The 15,397-nt window shown below is 41.6% G+C and overlaps 1 protein-coding gene across 8 annotated transcripts in view; it reads right to left on the reverse strand.

Annotated features, from left to right (window-relative positions):
- Window positions 1-15,397, reverse strand: part of LOC118405565 (supervillin-like) — an 83,663-nt gene that overhangs the window by 3,086 nt on the left and 65,180 nt on the right. For 6 of the 8 annotated variants that reach the window (XM_035805108.1, XM_035805107.1, XM_035805104.1 and 3 more), the window contains 13 exons: window positions 14,790-14,935; window positions 14,052-14,218; window positions 13,147-13,291; window positions 12,473-12,629; window positions 11,766-11,885; window positions 11,130-11,287; window positions 8,472-8,577; window positions 6,457-6,486; window positions 4,075-4,282; window positions 2,857-2,990; window positions 2,549-2,707; window positions 794-937; window positions 185-306 (listed from right to left, as the gene is read on the reverse strand). In XM_035805108.1, coding sequence (XP_035661001.1) covers window positions 185-306; window positions 794-937; window positions 2,549-2,707; window positions 2,857-2,990; window positions 4,075-4,282; window positions 6,457-6,486; window positions 8,472-8,577; window positions 11,130-11,287; window positions 11,766-11,885; window positions 12,473-12,629; window positions 13,147-13,291; window positions 14,052-14,218; window positions 14,790-14,935 — 1,796 coding nt within the window. Of the gene's footprint in view, window positions 1-184; window positions 307-793; window positions 938-2,548; window positions 2,708-2,856; window positions 2,991-4,074; window positions 4,283-6,456; window positions 6,487-7,508; window positions 7,651-8,471; window positions 8,578-11,129; window positions 11,288-11,765; window positions 11,886-12,472; window positions 12,630-13,146; window positions 13,292-14,051; window positions 14,219-14,789; window positions 14,936-15,397 lie in introns of those variants that run through there. The other 2 variants (XM_035805106.1, XM_035805109.1) reach the window with 2 other exon arrangements.

The following is a 15,397-nucleotide window of genomic DNA, read 5'->3' on the forward strand; positions in this document are numbered from 1 at the left end:
ATAATGGATGATATGATGATGATGATGAAATATGCAGCTTGGGGCAGGAAAAAATTCAACCACTTTGTCTCACTTGACAAAAATCAAAACATCCATCATACTGGAATCATGACAGTTTCATAAGGTTGCCGACAGCGCTTGCAAAATTCCTAATTCCTAACTTGAGATGATGAAACCCACTGACCCTGATGTTGATGGCTGCGATGTGCTCCTGGTGATCCCAGTAAGGGTAGATGTTGGTGAAGGTGAGGGGCTCCAGCCCAGCATGGATCAGGTAGGCTTTAGGGGGGTTGTCTGGTCTCCTCTCTACAAACAAACAACATGTACAGATTCCATAACTTTCAGAGAGGCTACATAAAATAGTGGCCTACTCACAACAAATCAATGGTGTACATGTATGTGCTGTTCACGTACAATGTACATGTACATTTTGTAGGTGAACAGGACTGGCGGGCGTGCAGAATGTACAGTAATGTCAGGGTTGTGGCCTGTAAATGTAGTTTAATACTCCATCTTCCAAACTATAACTATACTTATCCTCAATGTTGTTCCTACTGGTACTTGTATGATGTCAATGCATGTGAGCTCTCATCACATGTACATACATATTAACTATACATATTAACTAATAATAGATGTTATATACATACGTGTATACTGCATGACCATATACGTTTGTTTCATTTATGTATGGCAATAGCAGATGGTTATCTCATGACATGTCGCACCATACACAAACCTGACAAAAACGACAGTTATTTTCCAGTTGAGTGTGTTATTTGACATATCGTACCTCTGCAGTAACTCATGGCGGTCTCCATGGCACACTTGCGGTCCATGTCCCATCTGATCTGAGCCGACCCCGTGAACTCCTCGTCCTCCGGCCACCAGCCCTGCCACAGGTACACCTCATGCAGGTTGTCAACCAGGAATTGGGCTGCACATGTACACAAACAAACATCAACATTCAGACCAACCCGAGGGTGCAGGAAAATCCACGAGGACGGGAAAAAATGATCCCTTTAAAAAGCATCTCTTTGGCTGGTTCAACCATGACATGGTCAGTATATAAACTGACATAGGAGGGAAATGGTGCCTGTACAGTGGTGTAACAACTTTCACAACTGCTCCATTAGGCCAATGGTTCCACAACAATAGCTTGGAGGGCGTCAACCCCACAAAAAATTAAGCAGAAACTCTTAATTTTTTTCACTGATAGATATGGAAAACCAGAACATGGCTACAGTAATGAAAACCTAGTCTAAAAGACTTCTTTAACCCTACACATTTTATTACGTTAAACAAAGTGCTGTTCTGACTCCTTCCAGCAGGTAAACAAGGTAAGCATTGAGACTGCAAACTGGAGATGCTAGTTCTCTTCCTGGGAATTACCAAGTCCTGATCATGACAGGGCTTTGGAGATCAGGGAAATAATGTGTCTCATCACACGATGACAAGACGACAGTTAAATGTTGTGATATGCCTAGGATGCAGAAATACGTGTACATAATCATGACAACAGTAATTGTACAAACAAACACAAACATGAATGGCACTTTTGTTATCTTCAACTTCTAAAATAATACGGTCACCAATTTATTTTCCCCATGTTGAGAGAGTTGTTGTAGTGTGTTAACCCACTTGGCTGAGCGGCTGTGTACATGTCTGACTGTAGGAAGGGATGGGGACAGAACTGACTCACCTGGCTGAGAGGCTGTGTACATGTCTGACTGTAGGAAGGGATGGGGACAGAACTGACTCACCTGGCTGAGAGGCTGTGTACATGTCTGACTGTAGGAAGGGATGGGGACAGAACTGACTCACCTGGCTGAGAGGCTGTGTACATGTCTGACTGTAGGAAGGGATGGGGACAGAACTGACTCACCTGGCTGAGAGGCTGTGTACATGTCTGACTGTAGGAAGGGATGGGGACAGAACTGACTCACCTGGCTGAGAGGCTGTGTACATGTCTGACTGTAGGAAGGGATGGGGACAGAACTGACTCACCTGGCTGAGAGGCTGTGTACATGTCTGACTGTAGGAAGGGATGGGGACAGAACTGACTCACCTGGCTGAGAGGCTGTGTACATGTCTGACTGTAGGAAGGGATGGGGACAGAACTGACTCACCTGGCTGAGAGGCTGTGTACATGTCTGTCTGTAGGAAGGGATGGGGACAGAACTGACTCACCTGGCTGAGAGGCTGTGTACATGTCTGACTGTAGGAAGGGATGGGGACAGAACTGACTCACCTGGCTGAGAGGCTGTGTACATGTCTGTCTGTAGGAAGGGATGGGGACAGAACTGACTCACCTGGCTGAGAGGCTGTGTACATGTCTGTAGGAAGGGATGGGGACAGAACTGACTCACCTGGCTGAGAGGCTGTGTACATGTCTGTCTGTAGGAAGGGATGGGGACAGAACTGACTCACCTGGCTGAGAGGCTGTGTACATCTCTGTAGGAAGGGATGGGGACAGAACTGACTCACCTGGCTGAGAGGCTGTGTACATGTCTGACTGTAGGAAGGGATGGGGACAGAACTGACTCACCTGGCTGAGAGGCTGTGTACATGTCTGACTGTAGGAAGGGATGAGGACAGACATCGCGGGGTCCCACTCGTGCTGGGTGCAGAACTTCTGTCACCTCAAACTGTCCGGAGATACTCGACATTTGGAACATCCTTGGGGTGAACTTAAAGTCCACTGGATCTGAAGGCAATAGTTTTGTGGAGTGGTTAAAAGTTACATTTTTGTTTAATGAAAGATGTAAATTACAGTAGGGTACATAAATTATAAGTCTCCTACAAATTGCCAAGCTTCCTAGAGCTTCAGTAGAAATGTATAAACCACAAAAGTACCTTCCAACATGCAGTCATACACAGTCCTGTCCTTCTCGCCCAAGGCTACCCAGAATTCCCTGCGCTCCTTCCCTTCTTCCATCTCGATGACAGACAGACTGCTGTTCGGAGTCAGACCACACTCTAAGGGACATCTGGCGACAGACAACAGGCATGGAAGTCAGGAATGGTCTGTTTTAGTTTCAGCATATTCTGGCACAGTAAAAGTTGTCTTAGCTGTCTTACCTCAAACTTATCTCCTTTCATTTATTATACTAGGTAAAATGGGGCAATGTCTATTTCTGTATGGGTCAAACAACCAAAGTGACTGTCATGCTGGACAGGACTATGTGAAAATTGTGGTGTGACCTCTCTACAGAGGATGAACTGATCTAACTGAAGTAAAAGGCTGTTATCCCTACAGTCCCCTCTACATGTTCCACATCCCAGTACCTGTCCTGTACCCTACATGTTCCACATCCCAGTACCTGTCCTGTACCCTACATGTTCCACATCCCAGTACCTGTCCTGTACCCTACATGTTCCACATCCCAGTACCTATCCTGTACCCTACATGTTCCACATCCCAGTACCTGTCCTGTACCCTACATGTTCCACATCCCAGTACCTGTCCTGTACCCTACATGTTACAGTACCTGTCCTGTACCCTACATGTTCCACATCCCAGTACCTGTCCTGTACCCTACATGTTCCACATCCCAGTACCTGTCCTGTACCCTACATGTTCCACATCCCAGTACCTGTCCTGTACCCTACATGTTACAGTACCTGTCCTGTACCCTACATGTTCCACATCCCAGTACCTGTCCTGTACCCCACATGTTCCACATCACAGTACCTATCCTGTACCCTACATGTTCCACATCCCAGTACCTGTCCTGTACCCTACATGTTACAGTACCTGTCCTGTACCCTACATGTTCCACATCCCAGTACCTGTCCTGTACCCTACATGTTACAGTACCTGTCCTGTACCCTACATGTTCCACATCCCAGTACCTGTCCTGTACCCTACATGTTCCACATCCCAGCGCCTGTCCTGTACCCTACATGTTCCAGTACCTGTCCTGTACCCTACATGTTCCACATCCCAGTACCTGTCCTGTACCCTACATGTTACAGTACCTGTCCTGTACCCTACATGTTCCACATCCCAGTACCTGTCCTGTACCCTACATGTTCCACATCCCAGTACCTGTCCTGTACCCTACATGTTACCTGTCCTGCAGCATGTTGGCTGCCCTCCTGGCCACTGCCCTGGTTCCCTGGTGTGCCTTACAGCCGTGCCAGATGTAGACTCTGTTCATCTTGATGTTGAGCAGCAGGAATGATGAGCGCGACCTCAGCCGGTGGACGTCCACAGGAAGCTCTCGCAAACATGCCTCTTGTGGGAGTTCACCTCGTATGCAGTAGAATCTCCATGGACCTAACAATACATAATGTATGTACAGTTATGTATGTAAGTATAATTATACATAGTGTATGTACAGTACCGGAAACGTATAAACTAACAATGTTTACGGCGTGCACTAGCACACGTACGCTGTACACATGATCGCATTTGGACATGTACAATGTATGTCAAACTGACATTCCTACCAATACATGACATTGTAGTTCTACAGAGAAGTACAATGTAAATCAGACAGTACTTTTGTGCCAGTCATCTTGATACCTAAGGTGCATATGATAATGTGTCGCAAGAATCAATTAAAAAATGAGTTATTTTGTAAGTAAGTAATTAGTTAGTAATGTATACCATGGCCCAAATGAGGCAATGATGATAATTTTTCACAAATTTAAACACAAACACTCATATAATAAAAAAACAGTGGTGTGAGATGTAAAACAGACTACATCTAACAAACACATGTATTATAAGGAGAGTTGGTGTCACCATAAGCAAAAGCCTAATATCTGATTCGGCTTCTAAAGACAAGAAACCCTCGTTGAAGTATAATACTGTTTCAGCTCATCAACAAATGTAACAACACATGTGAAAACATCTCCCCAGCCTTGTATATCAGTAGATGATAACTTTTGAAATAACAGTCTTCCAACATCACTCCCTTCCTATATACACTATCTCAGTATATGATCATGATATAATGCATTGTTAGAAGGATGCAGTGATATGCCTTTATGGCCACAGATATGACCAAAGATCTTCTGGACAGTCAAGATGGCAACAATGTAGACAATGACACTGCAACTAGCCACCCAAATGTCAAGACCATATCATACCATACCTTGTCTTGGACAAAAGATCCATTTAAAAAACTACTATCATAATGATTGCATATTCTCATCAAATGATGCAACACCCCCACAAAAAATTAAGCCATAACTTTTATGTATTTTTTCACTTATGGTGTCTGATCCCATGAATGATCTGAAACTTGGTACAGGGATGCTTTGGACATATGTATGTTTTCAAAGGACTCTAGATTTTCACATTTTTGACATACAATTCTGTATGATGTGATGTTATGTTGCAGTAAGGAGTGTTCGCAGTGGTTTTGAGTTTGGGATACCGCTATAGTCACATAAGTGCCCAATGAAAACCACCTACTAGCACCTTGGCAAGGTTGCTACAGACAGTACTGGTAGAGTCAACTGGCACTGATCTAACCGTAACTACCCTCTGGATCCGCCTCCAGGTGCCTCCAATACACCATATACTGTACAATGTATGTACATGAACTCCAAACAAGGAGAGAAAAGACATCTTTAATAGAGTGGAAGGATTCAGTATGACACAGGGGTAGTCAGGCAGAAGACAGAACAGAAATCTTTACTGGGGTTTTGAGTTAGCCTTGAAGAGGGTCACTGTGAAAACAGCTGGGAACCTAAAATGCATTAAGCAGTACCCTGCTATTCCTTCATTCCATGAAAATAAACAGTGAAATTTAAAAAGATGCTGCTAGGAACCAAAAATTTGACATCTTTACTTAATCAAAGGGGATAAAATAAAAACCTTGTAGAAGAAGAAAATTCTTTCTTAGGGAAGGGTTATACAAAAGTTATCACAAAACTCTAAATTCACTACTGTTTTAGATGCAAGAAACAACCAGCCACAAAGTTAGACAATTTGTCAGTTGGGCTCTTTCTAGGGTCCAGGGCTTTAGCCAGCTTGAAATTTTTTTCCGTCAGCCAATTCTCATTGTCGCGATAACTACAAAAATTGATTTTCGCTATGACATTACAAAGTATTAAATGTTGTCATTGAGAAAAAAATTAGACGCCACCCTGACGTTTTGTACTACAATTTTTAAGTCTCTATAAACATCGTATATTGAAGCCAAACACGCTGATCAGAAACATGCCGGCCATGTGCACGGGGAATCCCCATGGCCCGACCAGTGATATCGGCAGCGACATTCGTTCATAGAAGAAATATTGGACATAAAACAACAAGTATTACCCTCCTTTCCTTGTGATATGAGTTTTGAGGCAGTAAAATCTCACACGCAGCAAATTTCCGTCAATTGACGGAAAAACGGTCGCTGGCTAGAGCCCTACTAGGGTGAAATATCCTGCTCACATGTCATTGTTATTCTACCAACCATCACCAAACCAACATGTAACAGTTCCATGTACCTGTATGGGAGGGGCAGGAGGCCCCAGTATCTGCAATAGAGGAAATGGAAATTATCTTAAACATTGAGCAACAGACATGAGTAACACAATCAAGCACACAAGAAGTGAAATGAAGAAGGTAATGCATGTGTGCATGTGTAATATCGTAAAAATTTTCATGTGGGAAGATGATGTTAAAAAATTGTCATACAACAGTCAGACATATTTGGCCAATGCTCCAGTTAAGGTTGTTAAAGGTACGTATCATAGAATTTTGTTGCTAAAACTGCAAATATTAATAGAATTCGAAAATCTCCTTTCAGATTGACATAAATGATACTCAGTTGTTCAACATATTTGTGTCATTTTCTTTTCTTCAAAGTTGAAGCTTTGGTAACAATGCAAAGCAAGCCCTATTTTCCTGCAGTCTACCAAAAATTTAACTAATTGCAACAGTTACTGCACAACGTAAAACAGAGGCTAGGTTGGACATGCCTCCGAGTTACAAGATTTCTTGCCAGCAAAGTTACCCCAAAAGTTGAAAATAACATGATGCACCACAAAGGCTTGCAAAAAAATCAGCTGTCAACAATAATGTCATCACATGGGGGATGAAGTGTTACTTAAATATTTGCAGAAACAGACTGTCAACAGACTGTAGAACTTTGAGAATTCTGCCTTCTGGGATTTGTCAGAAAGTTGGATAAGATGGCAAACAGATCAGGTGGCAGTGGGCTTGTAAACATTGCTATGTAGCAATAAAAGTAGATTCAACTTACAATGTAGAAAAATGACAAAAAGCAGTGCCTTCTTTTCTTTTTGATTGGTCATATTCTACAATACGTACCTTTAAGCCAATATTAGTCTGTCAACAAGAACATGTGAACCCAGCAACTGTAGTGATTTTGGGGGGAGGGTTAAGGAAGAGGGCAAGGTACCAAACTCTGTTAAAATTTATTACTGTATATATATATATTAGATATACGTCGATGTGGGTTAGACATCCAGGTAATAAGATACACCAAAAAGTAGTTACTCAAGCAACTGGATTTGGTTTCCAAAACCATATCCAGTTGCTCGAGTAACTACTTTTTGGTGTATATTAGATATATGCTGGACACCCCAAGTACAGTTGGATGAGCTAGACTAAGTGTTAATCACAGCATATTCCTGTCTAGTACAGTACAATACCTGTCAGTCTGTTATGCCTTCTTCCTGGCAAGCATGATAAATCATATAAAATGTTAACAGCTGCAGCAAATAATGAAGACTAGTCTACAGCTATTGTACCAGGAATGGTATCATCAGCATCATCAAGTAGTAAAAAAAATAACAAAAACAAAATCTTCCCTTTCGACATAAATTAAATACATTCCCCAATGTTTTGAACTTAAATAAAGCCTAGGTTCCACATAGCCAAACATGGCCTCCCAACGTTCTGGTCTGACTGCTCTCCAACTACAAAACAATGTACCGCCGATCCTTGGTGTGAGAGCCATGTTTGGCTATGTATAACCTGGGCTTACTGTATGACTGAAGAAAGTTACATGACATTGTATATAATCAACAGGGTTGTCAGATTGAAGTGGCAACTTTGATTTCCAACTTTATTCTAATTGACAACTATTTATTTTACTACTAATACTGGTAATGAATACTGGTATGATAGCATGACACAAAAAAATGTCACATCACAATCACCCAACAGATGAAACCATGCGGTTTTTCTAATGTTCTGCTCTTGTGCGTCACATCACCAGCATATGGCTGCCGGGAACCTACTTATATTGCACAGTTTTGCAATCATAATAAATCAAATCAAATCAAACCACCTGTTCTTGCTGTTTTGCTAGCTCTAAGGAATGCAGAGACAAAATGATAGGATGAAAATATGAAGAACGATGTACAATGACTCTAGTGTTGTACAATGTAAAAGTTAACTACACCAGACCACTGCAAACAACATGTCCACAGAAGAAACACTTTCCTCTATCAGTTTAACATCTCAAATATGTCAAACCTGGAGAGAATGTTACCTTGTGTGTTGGTGTCCTCTTCTTCTCTCTTCCCGATGTGTACTACCATGCCACCTTGGAACAGGCTGAGGAAGCATGGGGGTTCTTTGCCCTGTAACACCCTGACCTGGGATAGAGAGGGCACAACCAAGTCATGTACATTTCTAGACATAATAGGGCCTTCATACTGAAACCGAATCAGCAGGAATCAAGCAGAACCAGCCGGAATTAAGTATTTGCAAAAATTTGTGCCACATTCGGGGCCATTCAGGTGGCCAATCCCCTTCACACCAGAAGGAATGAGCCAAAATGCCGTCAGAATGAAAATTCTTTTCTATTCCTGTGAATTAGTAGTGTATTCTAGACATTCTCACTGCATTTCAGATATTCTTTTGCCACATTCTGTCAGGAATCAAAGTGGCTTGTCGTTTCGGTTCTCCATCAAATGAAATAAGAATGTTTCAAATAATGTTGGAATGCCGAAGAATGCAGTCCTACTGCAGTTAGAATAGTTAAAATACACTTGGAATCCACTTTGAATGCCATTCGATATTTCCACTTCGAATGCACCCCAACAGTTTTTAAGGTGCCCCCAGAGTGTCCCAGCGTGGGTCTGGGGGCACGTAGGGGTTACTATCTTTTCAACCCTGTAGCGTAGGCATTTTTCATCCTACTACAACGAAACTTGGACACAACTTACAAAAGTATATGTACATAACATCCATCAAGTTATATTTAAGGAAATAGTCAAAGGTTTGAATAAAATTACGGCCGAATCTCAACTTCCGGTTTCAAAGACTGCCGTCCGTTTGTCTTAAAGTTATTTAAAAACACATCAAAATACTACCAAAATGATGGTCACTAGCAGTTATGTGAACACAAAGTTAAGGTTGTTAGTAATATTTGTTCACCAAATCACATATATGACGAAGATATTACCGAAATATGCTTTTTTTTCATACAAATTATCTGGGAGTCGTGTGGTCCCCAGGAATGGTACAGCCCATAAACTCAATACATACAACCAGGCACACACCCCTCCCCCAGCATATGGCACTTCCAAATATGGTGTCACACGAACGTATGCCGTGAATTAATCTTACAAAAAAAGGAATACTATTGGTTTCCGACGATTCCCGAAGTCAGATGAGATGCAAAAGTCATCATATCCCTGTCAATCAATGTCCCAGGGGGTCCCCATGCTCCCGGCCGGCCCGGGGCCTGGCCGATTGAAAACACATGGCGCGTCTTTTAGACTTATCATGTTGTCTTGCTTTGGCTTGAAAAGATGCAGTAAAAAGACTAAAATGGTCACAAATATGCACTTAAATACAAAATAATATTCTTGAATATTTGTTGGAACATGAGTTTGCTCCATATATGGGCCAAATTAACAAACTTTTGACCTAAGAAAGGACGGTTTACTGATTAAACAATGTATTCTCCCTACAGTGGACAGATCCATTTTGGCTATGTAGAAAGGTGGATCATGTTTTGTGGAAGTATGGAAATATTACGGTTACCGTATCAGGGCAATAGCTGGCAGCAATTTATGTTTCTTCATTGTATTTTCTTATCATAGTTGAAGTAAAAAATACAGATATATCGAAGGATTTCCTACTTTTAAAACAACTGTTACTATTCACCTTCCTCAAAAAATAGGAAAGGCCGAGTCAAATATGAAATGATGTAGGAACGGGAAGGCAAAGATACTATATAAAAAAATCACTGGAGGGCACTGTCGTTAGAACTGGTCGACTTCTTTATCTGAACTTCTTTGCACACTTTTCTGTCACTTTGATTCTGTCATTTAACCAGTTTTGACTTACAAATGTGCTGTCCAAACCTTGGCCCAAACATGGCCTGTCCCAGGAGAGGGGTCAGGTTAATGTAGAGCTTATCCACCTCCATGGCTTATCAGATCTCCACCCAGGGGGCATTGACTTACTCCACCCCTTCGGGTAGACTCTGGAAATCGTTCTGCATGAGTAACTCTGAGTGTCTTGCCTAGCCTTAACATGTCAAAAACTTTCGGGCCAGCCAAAAGAATGGGCACAAATAGCTGGAATGCAGTGAGGATTTATGGAATAAACTACGAATTGCCAGGAATTGCGAGGAATAGAAAATAATTGTCATTCTGATGACATTCCTGCTCATTCTTGCTCTCATGTGAAGGGGGGCTTAAAAAGGGACAAGAAGGGTGAAATGGGACAGAAAACTAGCTCAGGTGAGAAGAGTGGATGTCTGAGAACTTTAAGTATGCGAGTTACTGCAATGTGATGGAGGACTGTGTGCATTTCTAAAGCTATGAAAATATCATCACTCAGTAAAATCTCTCAAAAGTGTTGTTCTACATCTTCATTTACTGTGTACTAAGAGAATCTGATGGTGTAGGAACAGGCACCTCCACCACTCTTAAGTCATAAATCAATATAACATTGTCATCAACAGTGCTCTTATTTATATGTAAATGGAGGTCAGACATTCAGGTGGTAACTAATAATCCAAGTAATAACTTTTTGTATTATGTACATGTCTATTGGTCTAATTTCTAGTGACTTTGCTGGAAATATTTGGACAATACTTTTTGACGGAAACTCTTTCATTGCCATGGTCATTGTTTTCTGACCATTTGTAATAACCATGTATCAGAAGAGGTCATTCACACTGTGCATGTACCTGAGGGCCTCTCTCTTCATCCAGCTCCACAGTCATCAGAGCAGAAGCCCCCTTCTCATTAACAGTGCTGTCCTGGCCCTGCCAGAAGAAGTAGGCATAACGCTCACGACCGACTCCCCCTGCATTCCGCTTGGACACGCCACCATGCAACTTGGAACCTAGAAAAATAACAGCTGGTTATGCAAACAAAATGGACCCAATGTTGTGGTGGAGTTGAAATTGGAGTGAATTTCAGATGTCCTATTCACTTACATGTAAAACAGAAGTATTGAAGGAGGCATCATAGTGTGATTCTTTAGGTCGCAAACTGTACTCCTAGGCCATCTAACTCCTCTGGTGTGTTTACTGTGTACATGAATTTGGCCAATTTCTACTTTTCCAGAGACCTGGGGAGCCTGGTAGAGGCTAATTATTTCTAACTGTTGCCAGTTAAACTGTAAATAGTACGATCTAAGTACATCCTTTAGTGAGGGATATATTACAGCAAAAATGTCTATAGCATCATAAAAGTTGATAAAACAAGAGAATCTGTCATTCCTATATGTACATGTACCAGGTTCCACTACAAGTGATAGTGTTGTAGTGAACAACTCTCTAGCTGTATGTTAGAAAAATACATATGTCCAGACAACTGACCAACAGCAGTGATCTGGTAGTGCCACCTGACCACATAGGTGTCACCACTGTGAAACTGCCCGATGCTGTGGTTTGGCATCTCACTGCTCTCATACTCAAGAACATGCCACATTTTGGTCCCTGTGGTAACACAAGAAATGTTTATTGACATCTACATGTATCGATAAATCATACTTTCCTCTCTATCATTTAACATGAATCATCAAATCATAAACATGAAAATATTTGAATGCACATTAAGCCTAGCCTGGGTACCATTCGGATAGTAGTTTGCTTCTGCTATCTGTCTAGAGACCCGCACATTCAAACCGTTTGGTGCTAACGTCAGTTAATGAGCGAATTAAGAATTGGGTTCTAGACTAGAGCTCTCGTTTGATGACAACAGGCCGGCGCCCGCATGTGCAAGGGCTTTTCCGGTGTTGGAACACTGGTCCGAACAAGCGCTTGAATCCATTCCATAATTCGCTCGTATGTGAGGACCAATCATCACCTGCGTCCAAAATTTGGATGATTCCAGACGTTAAGATGGTCAGGGTTCCCAGATGGAACAGCAGAGAAGCAAATGTATAAAGTGTATAATGAACTAGAGCTAGAAACTACTGTGCATAGTATATAATGAACACTGGAGTGAACTACTTTCCAGATGGTACCCAGGCTGCATGAAGCCTGTATATCAAGATGAACTATACTTGATATCTAAGCCTTACCTAGCGTAGTGATCTCCTGACCACGCCTCTCCTCTACACTGACACTCCCCGTGCCCCGCCCGACATCCACACCTTCCAGCACAAACCTCGCTAGGTCCTCAGGCACTGGCACCAGCAATTTGGCGTCATACGGCTTCAGGTCAAGGGTCACATCAGTCTAACATTCAACAACACAAATACATGTACCGGTAAGTCCATACATGTGCCAATGACTTTTGCTAAATGTTAATATAATTGCTAATATAATTAAGTTCACACCACATCTTTTTGAAAAACTCAGACAGATGGCAGTCAAGGTTTTTTGTGGCAGAAGCAACGATCAAAGTTTTACATCACCTATAAGTAGAATAATCTTCAATAAGTGACACTTTGGAAGGCATAAATATGTACCTCAAAAATGTTTAATGTCTTCACAGTACATCTTGTTCACGGACTGACCTAGTGTTACTTATTTGAATCTGAAAAGGACATGTTGACCAACAGAATGGTTGAACAGCCATGTCTGGAGTTAACTGTTCCCATGCTGGATTGTTGCCAGGTAAATTTGTGTGATAAAAGTTAAATAATATGTAATCCCAGTTACAAACATCATGCACATTATACACCATGTCTTGCAAATCAATGCATCTAGGTTTAACCAGTCAGCATGGTGGTTGTCCAGTTGTTTGTCTTACCTTGACAGCCGTACCATCATTTCCTTTACACTTGATAATGCGAGTAGAGTCTGGCCAATCGACAAACTTCTCCCTGAAGAGTACTGTCTCCATCCGCTCATTCACCTTGGCAAACAGTGCCCACTGAGGTCTCTTGGAGGATTTACTGAAGGAGAACAGAAGAAGGCCCATTGCTTATCCAATAACCATGAAGGTTTCTATAACTTGCTCCTATCTCCTATATACAGCCGATATGCTAACACTGTGCTAAGCTGTGAGTATGATTGAGTCTTGACAGAAAATAGGAAATACAATGAACACAATGGGAAAACATAAACATACCAAAACTGAATATTGTTCTCAATTTGTGTGAGTAAATTAAAGGTTTGGAGTACTAAACTCTAGAAGTGTTATTTTCCAATAGATTATGTATCACTATCAATGAAGTCACAATTTGAAGAATTTCACTTGTGGTGAATTACATGATGTGTGTTTGGTTCACTCACTAAACCCATGCAGACCCTACCCATGCATTTCCTGTACGTATAGACACTTCCTTCATCGTGAATATTTTTGGCATAAATTAGGGACAATGTGCACACTAAGACGGCAAATTGTTCACATGACAAGATATCAAACAACACATAGCAAGATAAGTTTTTAACATCGCCCCTCAAATTGGCTTTGTAACTAAACTTTCGTCAGGCCGTATACGTATCAGACACATTGTATTTAGCCAGAGCTTGAAATTACTTAATTCAATTAAAGAGTACTTGGGAAGGTTAGTACAATAGTGACTGTTTTTTTGCTGTACACAAGACTAGTTGGTACTTAATTGTGTAATGTGAAGTAGCATGCACGTTTTATATACTTCCTAAAATTAATATCTATCTGAAAATGTGTTAAGAGAAGATAATGGTCCCCACCTTGGCATGCCACCGTGGGGATAGATAGGGTTGATGTCACACTCGGAGAAGTCATAGCCCATCTCCCACAGCTGCCGCGCTAGCTTCACTCCCACTTTTCTCTTGGTGAAGTCAGACTGCCGACCCTGCCACACGTACAGCTCACTACCAAAGTCAAACACTAAAACCTGCAGTGGTGGGTGAACATGGCTTGTATTACGGATATATTGGACGTAATGATGCAAAATGAGGAAGTAACAAATCCAAGAAAATGCCATTCTATTCTTCACATTTTGAAAACCCTCTGCGTGTATGTACTTCGTAGTAGTACAATACTTAACTTTCTTCCAACATCTGGCAGATATGTGACGTCAGCAATTGGTTGACGTTTTTTTGCCAATTGCTGACGTCACGTATCTGCAAGATCACGTGTTAATATGATCACATGTAAATGATTACCAGCAAGTTTATGTCTCAAGTGATTGGTTATCAGCATTGATCCTGAAGAAGGCAACTGTGGTCATTAAAAATTTGACCTGTGTATACCTTTGTGGTGGAAGAAAGATTTATTTAGCATTGTACTATGATAATATTACCAACACAGATGAGTTTCCATAACCTAAATGTTGCCGCATGGTGAAAATCAACAGTCTGAACATCTTTGATACAGTGGAAGTAACACCACTTGTTCCAAGTCACTTGTACAATGTATGTCCATACAATGAAGGTGTCACATCTGGGTGCATGTTTGATACATACCTGTTTGGAATCTAGCATGTCTATTTTAGGCAGCTTGCCCCAGTAGTCCTCATATGGAACCAGCTTGTTGTCCTGCACCTGGTACACACAGTTAGTGGCTGCCACCTTCATCTCATAGATCTCATCTTCATTCACATCACCAGCTCCTGTCAAGCACAACCATTACATACTCCGTTTTAGTATTTGTCTAACCAGGGGTGCTGCACACCAAAACTTTCAGCATGCATACTTTCAAACTGATCCCTGACCTGACTACAACACTACAAAGTCTTCACCCCAGTAGACCCAATTCTGTTCTTGGTGGTCGTTTTGAAAACTCCCGCCAAAATGCATGTGAACTTGCACGAAAACAAGGTCATCCCAATGATTTAGGCTCTAAAACTTGTGAAATGTAGAAGGGGTGGTGAGGCTATACTCTGCTCACTCCCTTACACTGCTCTAATCCATCCTTTTTTCCAGAAAATTCCTCAAGAATCTCTACTGACTGTTTCATGTGACATATACATGTACATGTACTAGATGTGCCCACATGTAACCCTTGTTAAATGGTCACTGTATATTGTATGGGATGGCAAGAATCTTCTTTACGTAAAGAAGATTCTTGCCAT

Source organism: Branchiostoma floridae, chromosome 18, assembly GCF_000003815.2.
Source record: "Branchiostoma floridae strain S238N-H82 chromosome 18, Bfl_VNyyK, whole genome shotgun sequence".
Lineage (NCBI taxonomy): Eukaryota > Metazoa > Chordata > Leptocardii > Amphioxiformes > Branchiostomatidae > Branchiostoma > Branchiostoma floridae.